General features: G+C 33.4%; 3 protein-coding genes and 1 pseudogene across 3 annotated transcripts; 1 reads left to right on the forward strand and 3 right to left on the reverse strand.

The window, feature by feature from the left end:
• Positions 1–1536: 1536 nt before the first annotated feature.
• Positions 1537–5346, reverse strand: LOC128165115 (uncharacterized). The gene is made up of 2 exons (XM_052829329.1): positions 5326–5346; positions 1537–3652 (listed from the first exon to the last, which is right to left on the reverse strand). Exons 1-2 carry the CDS (start codon positions 5344–5346, stop codon positions 1958–1960), a joined length of 1716 nt encoding a protein of 571 aa, XP_052685289.1. The 3' UTR covers positions 1537–1957.
• A 557-nt stretch (positions 5347–5903) lies between these two features.
• On the reverse strand, positions 5904–11241 carry LOC128164826 (E3 ubiquitin-protein ligase TRIM71-like; annotated as a pseudogene).
• A 964-nt stretch (positions 11242–12205) lies between these two features.
• LOC128165116 (crossover junction endonuclease EME1-like) lies at positions 12206–16280 on the forward strand. The gene is made up of 4 exons (XM_052829330.1): positions 12206–12222; positions 13036–13213; positions 15849–15905; positions 16170–16280. Exons 1-4 carry the CDS (start codon positions 12206–12208, stop codon positions 16278–16280), a joined length of 363 nt encoding a protein of 120 aa, XP_052685290.1.
• A 1629-nt stretch (positions 16281–17909) lies between these two features.
• LOC128165213 (uncharacterized) lies at positions 17910–19568 on the reverse strand. Its single transcript, XM_052829494.1, has one exon. The coding sequence runs from the start codon at positions 19566–19568 to the stop codon at positions 17910–17912; it is 1659 nt and encodes a 552-aa protein (XP_052685454.1).
• Positions 19569–22437: the final 2869 nt, after the last annotated feature.

A 22437-nucleotide genomic window follows, 5' to 3' on the forward strand; every position in this document is an offset into this window, starting at 1 on the left:
ATTAATAGCCCAAGAGTAGAAAAAATATATATACTTTACATTTGTTTTCACTTTATTGTGGTATTTACAGTATTATATCATATAAATATCTAAGTTCTACAATGCTGTTTATCTCCGTAAATTAAGGTTCTTGACAGAAAATAAAAATCTCGACTCGATTTTTTTTTCAAATGACAAGTTGAGTTCTCAAAATTTCAATTCAAAGGATGCACGAAGCAATCGTGATGGAAAAAAATACGCGGGTTACATTTTCCTATAACAAATTAATAAGTTGGTCGTATAAGTAAAATTAACTAAATCATTGTTAATGTACATCGGCACGTTGGATAAAAGAAACAGACAAGTCGACTTCTATGCCGGGAATTTGTGTCTGACATCTTCATGATTAATTCGTGCAGTCGTGTAGATTTTAGTCCTTTCAGTTTCGATATAGCTGTGAATTGCAATTAGTTTCCGTAAGAAATGGGGGAAACCATACTTATTAGATGTAAATATAACATCGTTAATAAACGCTTTGTTAATAAATCAAGATAAACCATAATCCTGCGAACACTGGCATGCAGTGTAAGATAATATGAACTCTAACACGTCACAAATTTAGCTGCTCCACCCGAATGTGCCATGTTGTAAATTTTGAATTTACAGGCTTGGTGTAAATACAAAATTCATAACATGGGTGGACATGTTGTAATTTTTTTGTATTTACATCCACTCAGTTAATTCAAAATTTACAACACGACAGCAGCTCTGTTTCATCTTCCGACCCAGCTACAGTCCGTCCTCCGTCGTTTGGGAGAATCCGCGTATAAACCGCGGAGTGGAGTGAACGACAAACGATATGCAAACAGGCAATGCATTTTTTTTCTTTATTTCCTTTTCGAATAAAAAGTATGTCCATTGGACTCTAGTTTCGGTTTATTTCTTTGAAACTGGATGAACATAATAATGTTGTCAACCCGCGGCCTTAATGCTGTTTAAAGTAATATATTTACATCCACTAAGTATGATTCCCTCTATTTCTTAGAAATTAATTGAAATTCAATATATAGAAAAAATATATATAATAAATATGGAAATATATATAGATATATTCATAGTTCAAGATTTCTTCTTCTTCCTTTTTTTTAAATAGTGCCATTTCTATTGCAGTTGGCCATTGGGAGATTTTTTTTAAAGACTTCGGTCATTTTTTTTCTCTTCCCATTAAAAGGCGTTTTGCCCTATACATGTATTTTAGAAATTTAGATTTTCCTTCCTATATGGATAGTCTGTGGCAAGCTTGTTTGAAATTAGACACTTGAATCTTGTAAAGAAGTAAAAATTGTAAAGGTTTATAGACGCTCTACCGGTCGACAGAGGCATGGCAAAAGGTAATCGGAGAAGCTTACTTGTTCCTTCGGTTCAGGTGAACTAAAAATTATCATTCTTCAAACATTTTTCTTTTCCATTCAGACGGAGAGGGATGGGTCTTTTACATAATTATTTCCGTACGTTATGTAGATATTGCGACATATACATACAAAACAAACAAAAAAAGATAGTGCCGATAACAGCATTTTAATTTTTTTTTTCAGTTCAGTTGAACACTATTTAAAGTCGCATTTCAGTCTATCTTAGTTTATTAAAATGTAGAATATTGTTGATTCGTTTTAAAATAGGTGCATGCAGCAGAGATAAATGCATAATTACGAATATTTTGAACAAAATATGCCAAAATTTAAAAAAAAAATTAAAAACGACATTATGTCAAAATTTTAAAAAACTTAAAAACGACAAATCAAAACATCGAAATCACTCACAATCAAAAGTTCATAACCTTGGCCTTTTTTAAAAGGTTCAGGTTTTTTTAAACTGTCATATTTATCTGCTCACTTTCAGTCAAGAGTTGTCCATGTGTCATATAACAAAAGGAGTCTCTGCAAGCTTGCTGTCTTTTAGGTTCTGTAAATATTGAGAGTTACTTAAATTCATACTTGAACACTTTCACCTTGTTAGACATTTCTTGTCCAACATACAGATTATTTTTATCACTCACACATACACAACGTGGAGACGTTATCTCTTGGTCCATTGCGAATAGCCGACTCAGAAAATGACCGTCCTGGCTTATGATTTCTACTGTGCCATTTGATAAAAGCCCAACACTAATTAGGATGTTTCCAGAACAGTCGGTGCATATTCCATAAGGATGGAATTCTGGCTCTTGGCCTCTATAGGAGAACCTGTGTTGTCCTGCTTTACTGACCACTTCTACCGCTTGCTTCTCATCGTCGGATGCGCATATATCTCCATTGATGTTTTCTGAGATGTACAATGGAGAATTATAGATTGTTTGACCTTTGTTATCCATCTGTATGTTCTGTATTTCTTTCACGTTTTTATACCTGGTGACTTTAGCCTCCCGGTCCTTTCTCATGCCCACCAGTACGTCCCCGTTGATGTGGGAGGAGTGAATGCTGAGTGGTTCCCAGTCCCCCGTTTTAAAAACTTTACTGATTCTATTACTCTGTGGTATCTTATTGATAATTTTTTTTATCTTGTCTGCGTAGAGCAGATCCCCAGTCGGTGTGACTGTGTGGTAGCCCTCATCTTTACCACTGGTCTGTATCTTCTGTAGATGATTCCCTTCTGGGTCTGTTTGGACAAGGTTACCACCATCACCACTGGCCCAGACTCTGCCTGATTTATCCACAGACAAATAATAAGTGCTGTCCACACCTGGTACTTTGAACGCCCTCACCTCGGAGACAATCGGCCTCTTTATCGCGTCAGCTCTTTGTTCTAGTTCTCCCTGCGCCCCTGCGGGATTCAACTGTGAAGAAGAATCCTTTTCCATGGGTTTTATTTTTCTTTTTTCCTCTTTAACGCTAGGAACAACTATACTTCCAAGTAATTTGCCAACATTCTCTTTGCTGAATTTGCCAAATCTGTATTTCGGTATATTAGGTTTGGTTGTTTCTGGTATAGGTTTGATATCCAGGCTGCATGCAGCAGATAAACCTCCGCCATCGGTTATGGGAAAGTTGCCACGAAGATCCCCAACAAGTCTTTCAAGGTATGCAATGTATTCTTTATAAGTTGTTTCTTGTGGTTTTAACTGTTTGAGAAGTGATTCTTCAATTAAATTGGCATGTTCTAATTTTTCTGAAGTTTCTTTGTCTACCAGACTCTTGAGAGACTCGGCTTCATCTTTTATAGAATCTCTAATGCTGTCCATGATCTTCTTTATTTCTTTGGCATCTTCCTCAGTTTCCTTTTTCAAGTCTTGTGCTGTTGGGAGGAAATATCCTTGGACTTCGGAGACTTTCTTACCATTAGATTCAAACTTCCCTGCAAAGATGTCCTCCAGATCATTGAATGTATGTCCTTGGTGTTTTTCCATCGTTGAGCACTTGGAACATAAGGGCACATTGCATTCTTTGCAAAGAATATCTATATTTCGAGTAGGATGGAGCGTGCATTTCTCCACCGGAAGTTGAGGTTTACGTTGTTTGAATGGGACTACTTCGTGGGGCTTTGTCGTCGAGTTCCTCTGATGTTCATCTTTGCATTCTTTGCACAATTGTCTGTGACATGGATTGCAGTAAAACTGGCAGTTTTTCCTACAATCTTTATTTTCGCATTCCACATAGTGCTGAGCTGATGTTACGATCTGAAAAGAAATTTCGCAATATCAAATTTTTAGCAAATATAAATCTAGGACTTTTGTTGTTGATAGGCAGTATATTGACATATTTGAGAAAAAGCTAAAAACTAATTGCAATTTGACCAAGATTTAAACTACCAGTGCGAGTGCATTTATCCATAATATTTTTCATTGGCATGCGTATTTTTTGCTCAAAAGAAAAATCAGCACCCGCCATTTGGTTATTATTTCCAGAAGTTTCTTTGCGACATATCTCGCCGTAGACGATCAAGCTCTTTAATTGAATCATATTTTTTTCATTGGGGCATTTCGCTAAACTTCCTTTAAACAGGATGACTGCATGCTTAATTCGTTATTGATCTTGTGATCTTGCAAAAAACATTTTTTTCTAAAATTAAAGTGATGACAGCAGAACACTTGGGTTTGCTGCTTTTAAAACAAGATTTATATATCTATAATTAATTGAGCAAGTTTTGACTTATTTCTCCAACTGTTAGTTAGATACATGTACTTAATTCTGCGTTGTCCTTACATTTAGTTGTCGGTAATTACAAAAATCCCCCCCCCCCCAATGAAACTATGAACCGAGACTCAGTAAACAAACTCTTTTAATCAAGAAGTTTGAGTACATTGAGTCATGTAAAATATAGTATCAGCTAGTGCGGAGCAAACAATTGATGTGCATGTGCTGCAAGACAACGCCTTATGTAATCAGGATCAATGCGCTTCATTAATATATGTATGTATTTTTTGACGGATTTATAAATAAATTCTTATTTTTATTTGCACCCGGCTGCCTCGAGAAAAGAGGATTTCGGCATCGGGCGACATAACACTCCAGGGCTTTCCTGTCGCCTCGGGGCAAATATTCTGGTATTGTTGCCCGAGAAGACATGTTATATATGATATATAACATTTTTAAACAAATCAAACTCGGGTTATCAATATATTTATTTAATTCACAAGAGTATTTGATGGCACATGTTCATATTTAGTCAATGTACAATGTAAAACGTCAAGTAATACGGTGACGCTGATCATTGATTCTTAATCAATAATAATGATAGTTCCTCTGAATTTAGACGAACAAACCGCAGACGTTGGCCTGACATGTTTAAAATTCGCTGATCTGTTTACGTTTGCTTAGCAACTGGCTCGTTGAATTTCGAACCCGACGTAATCAATATGCAGAATTCTTGCACGCGATGGTGATATTACAGTTTGGGGAGGGCAATAAAACTATTTCCTGTGAAATATAACTGTTTCCGGGAGGGCAATATAACTGTTTCCGGTGTAATTCAGCAATTTTCAGGGCATAGTAATAAAATTATCTAATTTGTGACGTAACGAGAAAACTTATTCAAAAATGTTATATAATTAGATATATATTATAAAATCATACTTCATTATGTTAAAATGTGGCTGTTGTATTTTTGGACTAGCTCAATGTAGGAAAACACAATTGTTTAGATATAAATATTTTTGTATCTTTAGTAAGTTTATAAGTGTTCAAATTTTAAAAAAGTCTTGGTTGACACAAATTTCTAAAAGGCTGAGTCTAAAAAGATGATAAGATGTCATCATCTGAGAAGGATTCCTACAGAATAGTTATTCTAAATAACTTGAACTTCATTCAATCTCTCTATTCTCTCTAAGTTCTTGATCCACTGAAGTTATACCATTGCCAAATACGGTGGCATTATTGTTACTCTAAAAACAAGATAAATAATACTGACAATTTCCCAATCTCAAATGTTAAGATAGGTAATAAACAGCAATGTTAAAGAGTTCACCAGGATAAAACGTGGTTGTTCATGTGATCAAATCCTGTGAAGCCCAATTAAGGGTTTCTGAGGGGAAACCAAGTTCATATCCCAGTGAACTTTTTAACATGCTGGTTATTTCTTAAAACATTAACTTCAGAGGATAACATAGTTTGTCCTGAAAAAAGGTAAAACATCATACAAAATCTAGATATGACATTTATTGAATTCAATACATTGTTATTTTGAAAGAAGTCATATTGTGATGTAAGCAAACCTGGTTGTACATACATAGACTTATTTGTTTAACCAATCAAATAGCACATTACAAACAAAATTAAATGAGTTCCATGTTATTGTATTCAGGGATCAGAAAACTAAGGTACAAAGGAAGCACAGAGCAGCAGTGTTATCCAGTGAGAGGCTGACTCCGTGTATGGACAGCAATCAAGGGAGTGTTCATCGTCTGGATGTCGAAGAGGTTTGAATTTTTAAATTTTCTTTTAATTATATGGTCAAAATGGACGTGAATATTGGAAAATTAAACTAACAATTCAACTATACAATCAAGGAATGACTAACATTCATCAAGCTGAACAATTTTCAAACACTGATTATTTTTGAAAAATACTAGTAAAGGAAGGTTATGATTTGATTTGATACACCACTACCAATACAGTAAAACTATTGGAAGTAATGAAAGAAGATAAATGTAAGATGCAATATAGAACCTTATCTACATTTTTAAAATGTGTTTACTGCCGTTTTTAAAAAACTGGAAAGTAGATACCTGGTAGTATGCAGTAGTAGGGCATACAGCTCTCGTATGTGAAGGTATAGCAAGGGGGAAAAACAAAAATAAAGATATAAAATGCTAATATGTAAATTTCTAAGAAATAATTTTCATCATAGAATTCCTAACACCAGAAGTCCATTATTAAAAACGGCTGACAGATCATTCATTTGATAAAGATTAGAATTGGTTTTTTGGAATCAACTAAGCTTTATTAAAAACCAAAGAGCTTTCCTGCCTACCTTGTTCAATTAAATTGTTGTTGTGAAAAATGTAAAAATTTAAACAAACCTAAGGAATATTATGAACATGAGGTCAGTATAAACAGACTTTGTTTCTCATGTTGATTACAATCATATATGAAAGCCTACAATGTATATGATTTAGGCTGTGACAATATAAAACTACCCTTTTAACAATTATTAAATGGTACATAAAGTAAAAATCAAACTTTAAAAAATCTGTAAATAATTTAGACTCTAAACAAACAACAAAGATATTAATTTACTTACAAGTAATGGAATATGTCATTTAGAAACTTTTTATGACACATATATAAGAATTTCTTGTTTATTCTCAAAACTAAAAATATTTTTTCATAGAATATGTACATTATAGAGGTAATGTACATGCACCAAAAAATTGTTGCATTTTAAAAATAATAAACAGAACAAAGTATACATTCATGATACTGGTATACAATATGGTCTGGAAGATTTTAGAATTTACAGAATAAGAGAATACGCTTATTTACATGATGTATTTTATACTAGAAAGATTATATTTATTCAGATTTGATGTCTGATGTGTTTGACATATATAGAGATAATCACTCTAGATATTTGTACACTGTCACTGTGTTGGTGTTATACTGTCCCACATGGAGATTGTTCTCATCATCAACACACAGACTACGGGGACGCGTTAGCCCTTGTTGTGGTGTGATAAGTGTAGACAAGAAATGACCATCCTGATTAAGGATGTGAACTTTGTAATCCATGAGATAACTGTCACAAACAATGATGTGACCAAGCAGATCAGTAGATACCATAGGAACAAAACCATGACTCCTGATCTGGGTAGGTGAACCTGTATTGTCCTGATTTATTCACCACCACTACAGCATAATTGCCTACGTCTGATGTACAGACATCACCATTGATGTTTTCTGTGATGTATTGTGGATACTTATACATATCCTGTCCTTTGTTATCCCTCTGTATGTTCTGTATTTTTTCTCCTTTCTTGTTGTACCTGGTGACTTTAGCCTCTTCATCCTTCTTCATCCCCACCAATATGTCCCCGTTGATGTGGGAGGAGTGTATGCTGATTGGTTCCCAGTCTTCTGTTTTATTGAATTCAGTGACTGTATTATCCTGTTTTATCCTATTGATGACTTTGTTCTCTCTGTCTGTATAGATCAGATCCCCGTCCTGTGTGACTGTGTGGTAGCCACGCCCACCATTGGTTCGTATCTTCTGTAGCTGATTTCCCTGTAGATCTGTATGGACAAGGTTACCATTTCTATCACTGGCCCAGAGTTTGCCTGATTTACCAAGTGATGTATGACATACATTGTTAACACCTGGTACTTTGTACTCCCTGACCTTGGTGACAGAGGAAGACAGAGACAGTGTTTGTTTCACGTCAGATTTCTCTTTATCTTGCTTCATCTCTTTTCCTGTAGGTTTCAACTTTGTTGATGAAGTAGCCATGGGTTTTATTTTCCTTTTATAAGGTTTAATGTTTGGAACACCTATATTTCCAAGTAACTTGCTGACATCATCATAGCTGAATTGACCAGCACTAAACACTGGTGGAACTGGTTTAGTAGTTTCTGGTATAGATTGGATTTTTGAATTTTCAAATGTTGCAGATAATAAAACTTTGAAATTGCTTAGAGGGAGGTAGCCATGAAACTCTTTTAAAAGTTTTTCAAGGCATTCATTGTAATCATCGTATGTTTTTCCTGTTGTTTTAACACTTTAAGTAATGACTTTTCTATGGTATTGGCTTGTTCCAATTTGTCTGATGTCACCTTATCTACCAGGTCTTTCAGAGACTTGGCTTCTGCCTTTATGGAATTTCTGATACCATCGACTATTTTCTTTACTTCTCTGCCATCTTCATCTGTCTCCGTTTTCAATTCTTTTGATGTTGGAAGGAAATATTCTTGGATTTTTGAAATTTCTTCTAGACAAAATGCAAACTTTTCTGCATCAATGTCCTCCATATCAACAAATTTATGGCCGAAGTGTTCTTCAATGGTTGTGCACTTTGAACATAGAGGAATGTTGCATTCATTGCATAGAATATCTGCATTTCGAGTTGGATGGAGCTTGCATTTGTCCACAGGAAGAAGACGTTTGTGCTGTAGGAAGGGGACCACTTCATGGTTCTTGGTATCTGGACTCTTCTGATGTTTGTCTCTGCATTGTTCACATAATTGTCTGTGACAAGGATTGCAGTAAAACTGGCAGTTCTTTTCACAATCTTCAGTGCCACATTCCAAATAATGTTGGGCTGTGACTGGTAGGGAGGTCGCCATCTGAAAAAAATATCATAATTTTTTTTTATAATTATTTTGTTTGTAAACATTGACGGTAAAAAAAATGTTTGGTATAAATATTAATGTTCAATGCTCAAACTACTGTTAGCATTTGTATGGCCTATTCCCTGCTCCTCTTGAAAAAAGAGGGGCTTACATCTGTATGTTGTCCAATCAATAACTTAAAAAGAACCTTTTCTAGACAAACTTCAAAACTTTAAACTTAATACACAGGTATCCCCATAGAGGTACATGACTATTGTACATTAAATTGGAGGACAAGGGATAAACTACTTTTAAAATTCTTCGTTAGACAAAGTATTGTCTAATTATGTCTTTAAGAAACATTCGCTCCGCAGCTGACCTCAAATCTTTATTTAAGTTTATGGTTGTCAAAGGTCAAGGATAAAACTGCTCTGGACATGGACTAGTAGACCAAGTAAAGTCTTCTTAACTTTGCTTGACAGACATCAGACGTGGTGCAAAGATAATTTAGAATAAGGAATGATCCAATTCAACATAAAATAAGCCCTAGATGATTTAAGATCAAAAGATACTGGTAAAACAGTTAAGTCAGAATAATGAAGTTTGCAATATACATTTGTTATAAAAATTTCTTTATATGAACTTATAGAAGAGCAGAAACGGTCATTTGTGTGTGAATTTTTTCACTAGTCAAAAAGTAATATTTTTGACGTCAAAATAATTATCACACCTGCATAGTGTGTTTTATTATACTTTCATGTTAAATACTGAAATCTGATTGGTTTAGACGCAGTTGGTAATCCGTTCTATTACCCTCAGCGTTAGCAACACACTTGGCAACGGGTAACACAACGAATTGTTACATGCACGTAAATTATGCGCATACGGTTCGCCGTAGAATTCACTTTATTTCTATATAAAAGCAGTAAAATTTTCTTTAAAATTAAGACATTCAGTATAATAAAATAAATAGTTCCTGTTTGGGAGGGTAACTGTTGAAATTGACACCCCTTGAAAACCATTGTCAACCTCCGCTTCGCGTCGGTTGACAATGGTTGTCTCGGAGTGTCAATTTCAACAGTTACCCTCCCAAACATGAACTATTTATATAATGGTTGCTGTATTAAAAACATAGCTATGTGGTAATCTTTATAATGCTATGCATTTTGACTTTTTAGCTCATCTGAGCAGAAGGCTCAAGTGAGCTTTTCTAATCAAGATTTGTCTGTTGTGTTGGCGTGGTTGTAAATTTGTCAAATTTTCATCTTCCTTCCACAAGCACTGAGCTGATTCCAACCAAACAATACAAAGCATCAATTGGAATAGGGGATTCAAGATTGTTTAAAATGAAAATCTATGACCTCTTTAAAAGGGAAAAAATTTAGATTTTTTGAAATTTGTTGGGATTTTTTTCCTAATCTTCTTTTAAAAAATAATATGACCAAAAATCGCATGGAAGCAGGTAGGGTGGACGGGCAACAGGGGTTGCAATTTTTACATACGAATATATATAGAGAAAATTTTATAATAAATCTTCTTCTCAAAAACTATGAGGCCAGAAAAGCTCAAATTTGTGTAGAAGCATCCTCAGGTAGTGTAGATTTCATGTTGTTCAAATCATGGTCTCTGAGGGTAGGGGAGGCCACAATGGGGGGTGAAGTATTACATAACAATTCTAGTACATAGAAAAAATCTGAGAAAATCTTCTCAAAAACTATACGGCCATAAAAGCTGGAACTTGTGTGGAAGCATCCTAAGGTAGTGTAGATTTAAGTTTGTTCAAATCATGATCCCCAAGGGTAGGGGCCACAAGGGGGGGGGGGTGAAGTATTATATAAGTATAAAGAAAATCTTTAAAAATATTTTTTTCTCAATAACCATTAGGCCAGAGAAGCTGAAATTTGTGTGGAAGTATCCTCAGGTAGTTTAATTTGTTCAAATTTTGATCCCTGATGGTAAAGTGGGCGACAATGGGGCGATCATGCTTTACATAGGTATATATAGAGAAAAAAAGGAATAGAGAAAAATCTTCTCACAAGTACTAAAACAACAAAAGGGGTTGGTATTTATCATAAATATTTGTGGAGAAAGACTAGCAGATTTTGTGTACTTAGTTGTCAAGATATTTTGATTTTGAAACTGTAATGCTGAATTATGTTATTTCTTAAGAAAAATATGTTTTCAATATACACATCAAATTAATCTAGAAATCTGTACTTTGTGCACTGTGATTTTTATCTGGTTTATTAGAGGGATTTATAACTTTGACGAATTAATAGGATTTTAAGAGTCTCTCTCGGTTTATCGGTTTGGTATCAGTTTAAATCAAATTTCAGAAAAAAGTACTAAAATGCACATATTACACATCTTCAACAACTTCTGGTTATGTTTTAAAGAAGTATACTTACATTATTTATGAGGAATCATGCATTAACATTTTAAGTGTCATGGCAGCCATCGGAAGGATGGGAAATATAAGTTTTTTGCTTCCTTGTTGACTTTAAATCCCACCAAGTAAAGCTAGATTGACCCACTATTTTATGCTTGCACAATTTAACAGTAAAATTTGTGCATGTATACACTTGTACCCTTAATGTGAATTCTGTATCTACAATGTTAAAATTATTTTTTTTCTTTTAGATGCCACTTAAAAAATTGGTTTAGGTTTATTTATGCGCTACTAAAATTAAGACACAAAACAACTAAGTTTATAAAAGCGTTGCAGATACCTAAATACTAAACTTAGACTTATACTTTATAAGACACCACGTCACAAGATGGCGAGTTTTAAAAATGTTTTGTTAAATCGAGTTGGTTGTATATCGCCTTAGCTCAGTGGTTAAAGTATCGGGCTTGTGAATGCAGATCATGAGTTCAAATCTCCATGGGGCTTTGTTCATCTTGACTGAACTAAATTTTTATAAAGATAATTTTTCATCCAAAATTGCAATTGTTTTCTTATTTGACATATTCGTCTCATCTATCATGCTTTCTATCATAATCCAGTAATTTTTTCCTTATTTGAGAAACTATTTCAAGGTGTAGTTAGCCACCTTAAGGTCAGGGGCTCATTTTGTTTTAAATGCATGTTTACCTTTTCATGATCACAAAAATAAATAAAGGCTCTTTCACAATTGGCACATGAATTTGGATCCCAAACTGTTGTCAAAAAAATTGCTGATGAAAAGGTATTCATACGAAAATTTGTATGATCTAAAGCAACTGTTGTTCGATGCAAACACATTAAAACCCTTGAGATATATTGTGACTATATGTGAACGTTGTACAATGAAAGTGAGTGTAAGATAATGCGATAGGATTGAGTGAATTATCAAGTGATCGGATAATTGAATGTGCACCAATGCTATTAGACTTACAGCCCGTGCGAGTCAGAGGGTATCTATATACTGCCAATTTCCGACGCTGTAATTGGAAATTCAGCAAACCCAGCAGAGTGCAAGAAGGTATTGATGCAGCAGCATCTGTGGTCAGTTGTAGTCTGAAACAGAAATGCTAATACAGGGTATATATACTAGTGGCAAAGCATTGCAAATTGAAGCTGATAAATCATGTAATGATAGTAAAACGTTGCAAGGTTACATAGTGAAATTGAAACCACCATGAATATTGGCCAATCTACAGTATCTTTTTATACGAAGACATCAACAAACAAGTACATGTACATGTCTTCGTATAAAAAAAATACTGTAGATTGGCCAATATTCATGGTGGTTTCAATTTCACTGCGTTTACAATTCATCATTTTCACGGGAAATGAAACCCATCGTGGATATTATCATTAGTTTGCAAAACATGTTTCAATGCTTATATTCTGATAAATTGATTTTCTAGCAGTGTGAAATTAAAATCATTGCAAATGGTACTTTATTAGAAATTTAGAAATTTAAACACCGTGGAATTATAATGACTTACAGTAAGTAAACAGTGAAAAGATGTTTACATATTACAAAAAAATGTTTGGAAAAACCTTGTTTAGTTTTTGTTTGGTCTTATGTTAACTTTTTTCTCAGCATGCTTTATGTTTCATGCAAAAGATATATCCACTTCAACTCGATTTTCAATAATTTTTGCTATAATAAGAGGGCTCAATGGTCATAGCCATTTTTAAGACTTTATTAATCTTCATAGAAGTTGATATCAGAAAATATTCAAATTTGAAATCTTAGAATTTTCTGCTAAATTATAAATTCTATCCAAAAGTTTAAAACTTCAGCCTCTTTTTGTCTTCCTTTAAAAACCTGAATTGCTTAAGACATGAGACTCTTTCTTGTGATTGTAGGAAAGATCGATTACAGACAGCTTTCTTTGATGATGGTGTAGCTACAGTAAAAGTTGACAAGAATGGACAAGGTCTTCTGAAGGTTTGGAAGCAACAGTTGCTGCAGTTTAAGAACATCAGTCCTGACATTGCTGATGCTATTGTACAGGCCTATCCCTCCCCTCGCTTACTGATGGAGGTACACATAGCTGTGTATTTAGTGGATTTATAGATTTATTAGAGAAACGTTCATATTATTAAGTCCATATGTTTACTTGAGTGAGTGTAGCAGAATATTGCTAGTAGTCCCAATAGGTATACAATGTGAATAATGTAAACAAGCATGATTCAACCATATCATGTTATATGTTTTAATTAGAGTTGTAATGTGCTTTCTTATTTGCTACAAAAAATTATTTAATATAGTATAAAGAACGTTGCCTACGTCATAGTAAGAGTAACGTCAATAAACATATCAGTCCGCATGATGTTATGTTGAAATTTTGTACACTTTGATGTCCTTTTTTAAAAGATCAAATGAGTGATGTTATCTTTAATTTATAGCAAAATAATTAAATCATAAAGAATCAATTTAATATTTATTAGTTTTATACAATATAAAATGGTTTGGAACAATTTGCGCTCTTTTATGAACTGCAAATTAAAAAGCGTAAACTGTTACAAACTAATTGATATAGTATAAAACTAATTGCTGTTTATAAAAAAGCGGAAACTGTTTCCAACTATTGTATGTCGTATTAAAGTCCTTAAGGTAAGAGTTGCGGTTAGAGGGAGATAACTCACAATTTTTCATTGTGACGTAACACTAACTACCCTTTATTTCAGCTATGCTTTTAAAAATTTTATGACGTCATAATTGATTTCGTTTTTTTTTTAATTTTGCGGGGTTTTGTAGTTTCAATGAAAGAATAACGGGACACAAGCCATTTATCAATTTCCACAAAAACGAAGTCCGCATTATGTGGTTTTGAGTAGTGTTTTAGAAACATCAGATAACACATATTCTTCGATTCGTTTTTCCTGAATTCAGTGGACTTGGAAAGGTTTCAAAAAAGATGTTTCGTTTTCATATTAGTAGACCAAAATTACGACTTTTGTTACATTTTATTATATTTTTAGATATGTTCATTAAAAATTAATCAGAATGAATCATGATATAAATAGTGACATTATTTTTTAACATTTTAAGCTTAAATAACCCCCATAATAGTCATATATAAAATGTACATATTTTCACGAAATTATTTACATTTCATCAACATGAAAATTGGAACTTATCAACTTTGACCTTTTTGTATTTAAAAAATGGGACAGGCAAAATCATTTGAATTTCATGAGAAAAAAGACTTTAGTATAGTGAACAAAATCGTATGTACAGTAACTTTGGCACAACTCCTAAAAAATGCAAACCGCAAACCTTATCTTAATATTGAATTCATTGCTTAAATTAGAAAAATTCAAGTTACAAAGTATATACATGTATAATTTATGTGATACTTAAAACTATACGTCTTCTAAGGTATCATTCAAGATGGGGCCTTTTAAACAAAAGTACACGATTCATCTCACTAATCTAAAACAAAGAAAACAAGAACTTTGACTTGCTAGTATCACCCATTAAAAAAATAATCTGAACTGTTTGAGAATTTGGTAATATTTCTCCTTAAAATTTCTTGTTTTGTGGCTTACATGAATGTACATAGATTTATATCATTTATAAAGTTTTGTTAACAGTTTTTAGATCACCTGAGTGAGCTTTTCCGATCACATTTTGTCTGTAGACATTTTGTCCGTAAACTTTTAACATTTTCAACATCTTCTCAAGAACTACCGGGCCAATTTCAACCAAACATGGCACAAATCATCCTTAGGCAAAGGGAATTCAAAGTGGGGAAAATTAAGGGCCACACCCTTTTTCAAGAAAAAATAATTAAATATTAATGAAATTTTTTTTAGAAATTTTCAAAATCTTCTTCTCAAGAACCATAAAGCCAGTAAAGCTGAAACTTGTGTGGGAGCATCCTCAGGTAGTGTAAAGTTGTGAAAATCATGACCCCCGGGGATAGGGTGGGGCCACAATGGGGGGGAGGGTCGAAGTTTTACATAGGGATATATAGAGTAAATTTTTAAAAATCTTCTTCTCAAGGACCATAAAGCCAGGAAAGCTGAAACGTGTGTGGAAGCATCCTCAGGTAGTGTAGATTCAAAGTTGTGAAAATCATGACCCCCGGGGGTAGGTTGGGGCCACAATGGGGGGTTGAAGTTTTACATATGAATATGTAGAGTAACTCTTTTAAAATCTTCTTCTCAGAAACAAATCAGCCCGATGATTCTTTAAGAATTTTTAAGACTCCGGCTCCAGGACAATTCGTCGGCCTCACAAGAAGGTTCAGAGTTTGATGTAGCTTTATATCCCATACATAAACAATTGTTAAGGATCTTTTTGAGAACTGCAATACTCAACATGTGATATGACTATAAAATCATCCTGTTAGAAAAGGGACTAATGATTATAATCACAAGAATATCCAGGGGGGAAAATGGATTTCATTTATACGGATCTACATGTATTATTGTACATTGACCAGATTGTTTGTATTATGACTCCATTTAGCTGGTTTTATCATACCTGTTGTTCCTCAGGTGAGCGATGTGGCCCACGGGCCTCTTGTTTGTTTTTTGTTTTTTCATGATAGCAATTTTTAAAATTTTTGCATATCTTTTACTTGTTCAATTGATAAAGGACTGTGTGAAAACTATATGTACCCAGGTAACAAGTTCTTTTTGAAAAAAAACATATTTTTGTGTTTTAGGCATACAGAAAATGCAATGATTCAAAGGAACAAGAAAAATTACTAGAAAATATTGTGGTAAGTTAATAACTGTATGCTAGTGACCTCTTCCATGAACAAATTTCAAAATAATCAATTTAAAATGACGTGGTTTCAAGCGAAATATGCGAAATATTCTAATCTCAAAAGTCAGGCAAATCTTAATGATTTCAAAGAGTAATTGCTGAGTGGACAGCAATGAAATAGACAAGACTACGCCACATTGTTGTTTGACATAACTATACAAAGTCCAAGCTCTTGTTAAAATGGTTTTAATTGTTATTCCATATTTGCTGTTGACAGGTAAGAAGGGGAGCTGGTGTTTTGGAGACGTCACGCAGAGTGGGAAAAGAAATGTCAAGGAGAATTTATACTTTTGTGACCAGTTCCAATCCTAATGAAGTTATCAAATGACCTCCAATATTTACATTTACATCGTCAATCCTGGAGCAATACTCTCTGGTTTAAGCTTAAGATGATTTGAAAAAATATTTTTTTTATTGTAAAATAGACTTTAAGTCTTGTAAAATGACTACATTAAAAGAATTCATGTATGCAATAAATTGATATATTCATTGTGATTTCATATTTTTGTTATTCACCAATATTTATTATATTAATCTTATAATTACAACAAAATCTATTCAAAGACTATCAATTTAAGCTGTTGTAAATATCTTAACAGTTAAACATCATTACAGTTAGCACACTTATATAACGGATTCAAGCATAGAGCGAAATAATTTTCATATTCCTACTCTCAAACAATCTTATGAACTTATCAAATATATCAAAATACATTTATAACAACTTACATGTGTCTGGCACTTGGACATAATCATAATTTACCGTAGTTGCAATGTTAGCGATCTCCGATCCTCAGCAATGTTCGATAACTCTCAATTACCGAGATTTCTTTTATTCGTACCATAAATCTGACTTTTATACAGACAATTTGAATAAGTGTTCTAGTGTTAGTTTTATAGTCAGTCACACAATTACATGCTTAGAGTAGTGGATTCATGGATAACTACTAGTCAATTAAATGTTGGTAAAGAATTTGAGCCACCGATGCACCGGTACTTTTTTGGGGCAAACTCAGCTTGCTTATTTATTCCATTATATCCATTTTAGCCAAATTTGCAATAACTTTGTAAAATGCATGGATACCATCCAAACATTTAATTGATAAAGTTTGAAAGAAAAATAACTTTTTTTTAAAGAAAAAAATACTTTGAAGCTGAGGATCGGAGAACCTTTTAACATCAACAGTAAATGTCATGACTCGGTCCGTTTCCTATTACCAGGGACCGCTTGGCTTATTCTCATTCAATAGCAATATTATCTGCTTTGCGGTGACAACATGCTGAATGGTTTCTGTCTTAAACCTCAAATTTATTCTAGAACAGAAGAAATGGAAATCTTCAAAGTTTTTATTGACATATTGCTGAGAGGTGACAAAAAAAAATCATGTGAACATATAAAGTCACCCGTTGTCAACTCATTGAATATTAAGTATGTTGAGAATTCTTCTTATTATCACGACGTCTTCTTTTTGGTATAATTTATCGCTAGATTCTTTGTCAATTTAATTGCCGAAGTACTATTTGAATTATTTTTGCACGGGTTTTGTTGCATTACACTCTTGACTATACATGTAGAATAAATCAAAAATATGAACAATGCAATTAACAGGGGTTAATGAAAAAGTGTGGTCGAAAGGGACACAAGCACAAATAGTCTTAATTAATATATACAGTGTAAAATTTGTTCTTATAAGTGCTTACTTTCTCCAAAAAAAAACAAATTTTGTTGTTGTTGTTTGCAATTTGATTAGAATTCTCGAAGAGTTTTCAAAAATAGCTTTCGCTAAAATGCATAACACTACGAAAGATCATTCATGATAAAATTCATGTAGCACATAATACATTTTCCTTAAAGGTAATATCATTATTCATTTATATTGTTGAGCTTCAATCGTAAGAATGTTTCTCTATGATGATATGCATCAGAATGTCTTAGGTGTCCGACACATAATGAGTGTTAAAAAAGATATTTGTACACTTCCACTTTGTAGTTCCATCGTCCTACAAACAGGTTGTTCTCAAAATCTACGCAAAGACTTAGAGGATAGTCTACCCCTTGTTGTGGTGTAAGAAGTAGTGACAGGAACTGACCCTCCTGATCTAGAAGATGAACAGTGTTTGTGGAAATATTACACACTATTATGTGGCCGAGGATATCTGTACATACTCCATAGGGATAAAACTTTGCTTTAAGTCCTTTATAGGAGAACCTGTGTTGCCCAGATTTATTTACTACCACTAAAGCTTGCTTGTTATAGTCTGAGGTACAAATATCACCATTGATGTTTTCTGTGATGTAGTGTGGATTTCTATACAGTTCCCGTCCTTTGTTGTCTCTCTGTATGTTCTGTATTTCCTCTCCTGACTTGTTGTACCTGGTGACCTTAGCCTCTCTACCCTTAATCATCCCCACCAGTATGTCCCCGTTGATGTGGGAGGAGTGTATGCTGAAAGGTTCCCACTCACCTGTTCTAATGAAGTTAGTAATTTCATATTCCAATGTTATTATTCTGATGACTTTGTACTTTCTGTCTGCAAAGATCAGATTCCCGTCCTGCGTGACTGTGTGATGGCCCTCAAATCTACCACTACTTTTTATATTTTTAAGATAATTTCCTCGTACATCCATGTGGACAATGTTCCCACTCCCATCACTGACCCAAAATCTGCCACAATTATCCAACGATATATGATATGCATGGTCTTCAACTGGTAGTCTGTACTTTCTGACCCTAACAAGAGAAGAATGCAGTGGCATTGTTAGTTTTAGGGAATGTTTCTCTTTGTCTTTTTGGTTCTGCTTTAAACGTGTAGAGACAGTCTCCATAGCTTTTCCTTTTTTATCATCCGTAAAATGAATACTTCCAAGTAGCTTGGCAACATCATCTTTGCAAAATTGACCTTCAGTAAATATTGGTGGAACTGGATTTTTTATATCTGGAATGGATTGGATTACCCAATTCTCAAAACTGGTTAATAATAAAACTTTGAAATTCTTGACAGAGAGATGGTCACGAAACTTCCTGTAATTTTTTTCTAGGTATACAATATAGTCTTCAAATGATTTTTCCTGTGCTTTAAGAATTTTAAAAAGTGTTTCTTCTATCGCATCGGCGTATTCCAATTTGTCTAATGTCATCTTTTCTACAATCTCCTTTAAGGATTCAGCTTCAGTCTTTACGGATTGTCTGATGCCATCTATAAGCATCCGTATTTCTGCGTCATTGTCCTTTCTCTTTATCAAATGGTGATAAGTTTGAAGATGATTTCTTTGAATTTTGGAGATTGCATAATGACAAAATTCAATTTTTTCTGCATATGTTTCCCCCGGGTCATTAAATGTATGACCTCGATGTTCTTTCATGGTTGAACACTTAGAACAAAGTGGAATGTTGCATTCATTACAAAGGATATCTGCGTATCGAGTCGGATGGAGCTTACATTTTTCCACAGGGATCTGATGGTCATATCCAATGGTGTCTGGACTGTTCTGATTTCTACATTCTTCACACAATCGTTGATGACAAGGATTGCAGTAAAAAGGACAAACTTCGTCACAGTTAAGAGCGCCACACTTCAAACAGTGTTGAGCAGCGACTGTTAAAGAGGTCGCCATCTGAAAAGATGCCTTAATTTATTATATCAGATTATATACAATATGCATTTTTGAATGCACGAAACCAATAATAGGTCTATTTAATGACTGGCTCCTTGTTTTTCAATTCGCACATGATGGATGAGCATTCGAGACAAAACTCTGACGTACTTAAAGGTCATAATTCTCCACACTTCAATCTAGAAAAATAGTTTTAAAATTGCGTCTTGCAAACGACACGGGCTGTGATTAGTTAAGTCCATAGCATAACTACTATTTCCACACCAAGGTATAAACTTGTTACTTGCAAACTATAACGTTAGATGCCCCACTCTTAACAGATTTTATTTCATTATAATCATAGTTTTTATTATTAAGAACGTCGACTTTGTGAATAGCATTTTTTAAAAGTGTAAATATACCGAAAAGTAACTTTTGGACAATGCTGAATTCAACGATGATTAATATTGTGATAATTGAAACTATATCCGCAAATATACAGAACCATTTTAACAAGAGCTTGGACTTTGGGTAGTTGTGTCAAACAGCATTGTGACGTAGGCCTGTATATATATATATATCACTGTTGGCCATTCAGCCATGGCTCCTTGAAATCAACAAGATTTGTCTGGCTTTTGGGATAACACTACAGTACGCAATCGGTGTATAATTCGTTTGAAACCAGCGTCATTTCAAACATGTTTTGATGCAAGAAATGGATAGTTACATCCTACTAAAGGTCCAAGGCCTTGTTAAAATGGTTTTAGTTCTTGTAACATATATAAAGTAAATGTTAGAGAAAGATGTGCCCCTATGATGTGTTTCAAATAATTTAGATTTACTAATAGTTTGCACTTGCGTATCAACGGGATTACAGTTACCCTCACTGTTTAATTTACACATTGGAGTAAATGAAGTCCAAAATTAGCAGATATTTTGACATATACATGGGATTAATATTAAAAACAATATTTAATCGTAAAACAAAGAGGGAATAAATTTCAGAAGTTGAAAAAAAAACGTGGAGAAAATGTTAAGCTTATCATTACTGGCTTTTCATTAGATCTTTCAGTCAAACACTTTTGAAAATAAAGGTACGACAAAAATACATTCACAAGCTAGGAGTTCAAACAAAATTAGTTAAGTATGCAACAATTCCTACATACATTGTAATTGCTTTTTAAATTTCAAATGATATATATAACTTAAAACACTTGCTTACAATTTTTTGCAGAACTCCAGATATAACATCGATATGACACAAGTGTTGTCAGACTTTGAAATGACGAAAAATGAGACTTGACAAGATGTGTTATCTACTTCCCCAATTATTAATCTTTGATCTCTTAGACCCAATTAACATGAGCTCATTTTATCTTTTGTCGTTCATATTCACAAGCAAACTAAGTGTAAATTAGTGTAAAAAAAAAAAAAAAAAAAAAAAAGAGGTTAAAGGATCCCGAAAAAAAAAATGTACGGTCCATTTTTTGAAATACATGTATCAACATGACGATCAAAATATTATAAATTACATCATATTTATCATTTATTATGAAAGTCATAAAGAAGCTGAATATGAAGGACGGGCGTCAGTGCATTGACTTTTTATTAAAAGATAAGACCTCTAAATTTTCTGCGCCAATTTGAAGTTTGATACAAATTTATAATGAAAATTCCCGGTTGATATGACTCCAAAGTTAAGATGTTATTTCAAAATCCACAATATTTTACAACACACCTAGTGTAATTTAATGCATTTTTCAATGGCTTTGGTAGTGTGTTTTCGACTTTGGTAAGACGGGGAAAAGATGAAATTGGATCCGCTTTGCACTTCCTCGTTTATAGAATTTGCAAGTATGTTAAATCCATATACTAGTATTTAATCTTCCCTCTCCGTCTAAACTCATAATTAAAACTCTATTATTAAAATATTTATCATGAAAACCTCTACACAGTTGTTTTCTGTATTAGCTTTATATACATGAATATATAATTCTATTACTTGTTTAGCTGAATATACAAATATAAATAAATAATCTTACAAGTTTTATAGACAAGACTTTTGGTTAGACATTGTTGGCTTTCAATTCAATTTTAACGAAGAGGAGATCTAAGTTAATAAAATATATACATAATTGTTAAGTTTATAATTGGAAAGTTTGGTTAAATTGGCCATTTATAACAATTTCTTAATTAAGGTACCTCACTACACCTACACTTATACTTTTTAAGACACTACGTCACAAGATGGCGATTTAAATGTTTTGTTAAACTGTTTATATCGTTCGAGTGGTTTGTATATCGTCGTAGCTCAGTGGTTAAAGTATTGGGCTTCCGGACCGCAGATCGTGAGTTCGAATCCGCTCGGAGCTTTTGTTTATGTTAACTGAATTAAATTTTTGGAAATGTAATTTTTCCTCCAAAATCACACATTTTTTGCCTATTTGACTTAAACACTTCTTATCTATTATGATATCTATCATAATCAAGTAATTTTCTGTTGATTTGAGAAAATATTTCACGGTGTAGTGGTCCACCTTAACCTGAATTAATAGCCCAAGACTAGAAAAAATATATATACTTTACATTTGTTTTCACGTTATTGTGGTATTTACAGTGTTATATCATATAAATATCTAAGCTCTACAGTGCTGTTTATCTCCGTAAATTAAGGTTCTTGACAGAAAATAAAAATCTCGACTCGATTTTTTTTTTCAAATGACAAGTGGAGTTCTCAAAATTTTAATTCAAAGGATGCACGAAGCAATCGTGATGGAAAAAAATACGCGGGTTACATTTTCCTATAACAAATTAATAAATTTTATATTAATTTAGTTAATTTTAGTATAAGTAAAATTAACTAAATTATTGTTAATGTACATCGGCACGT

This window comes from Crassostrea angulata, chromosome 10, assembly GCF_025612915.1.
Source record: "Crassostrea angulata isolate pt1a10 chromosome 10, ASM2561291v2, whole genome shotgun sequence".
Taxonomy (NCBI): Eukaryota; Metazoa; Mollusca; class Bivalvia; order Ostreida; family Ostreidae; genus Magallana; species Magallana angulata.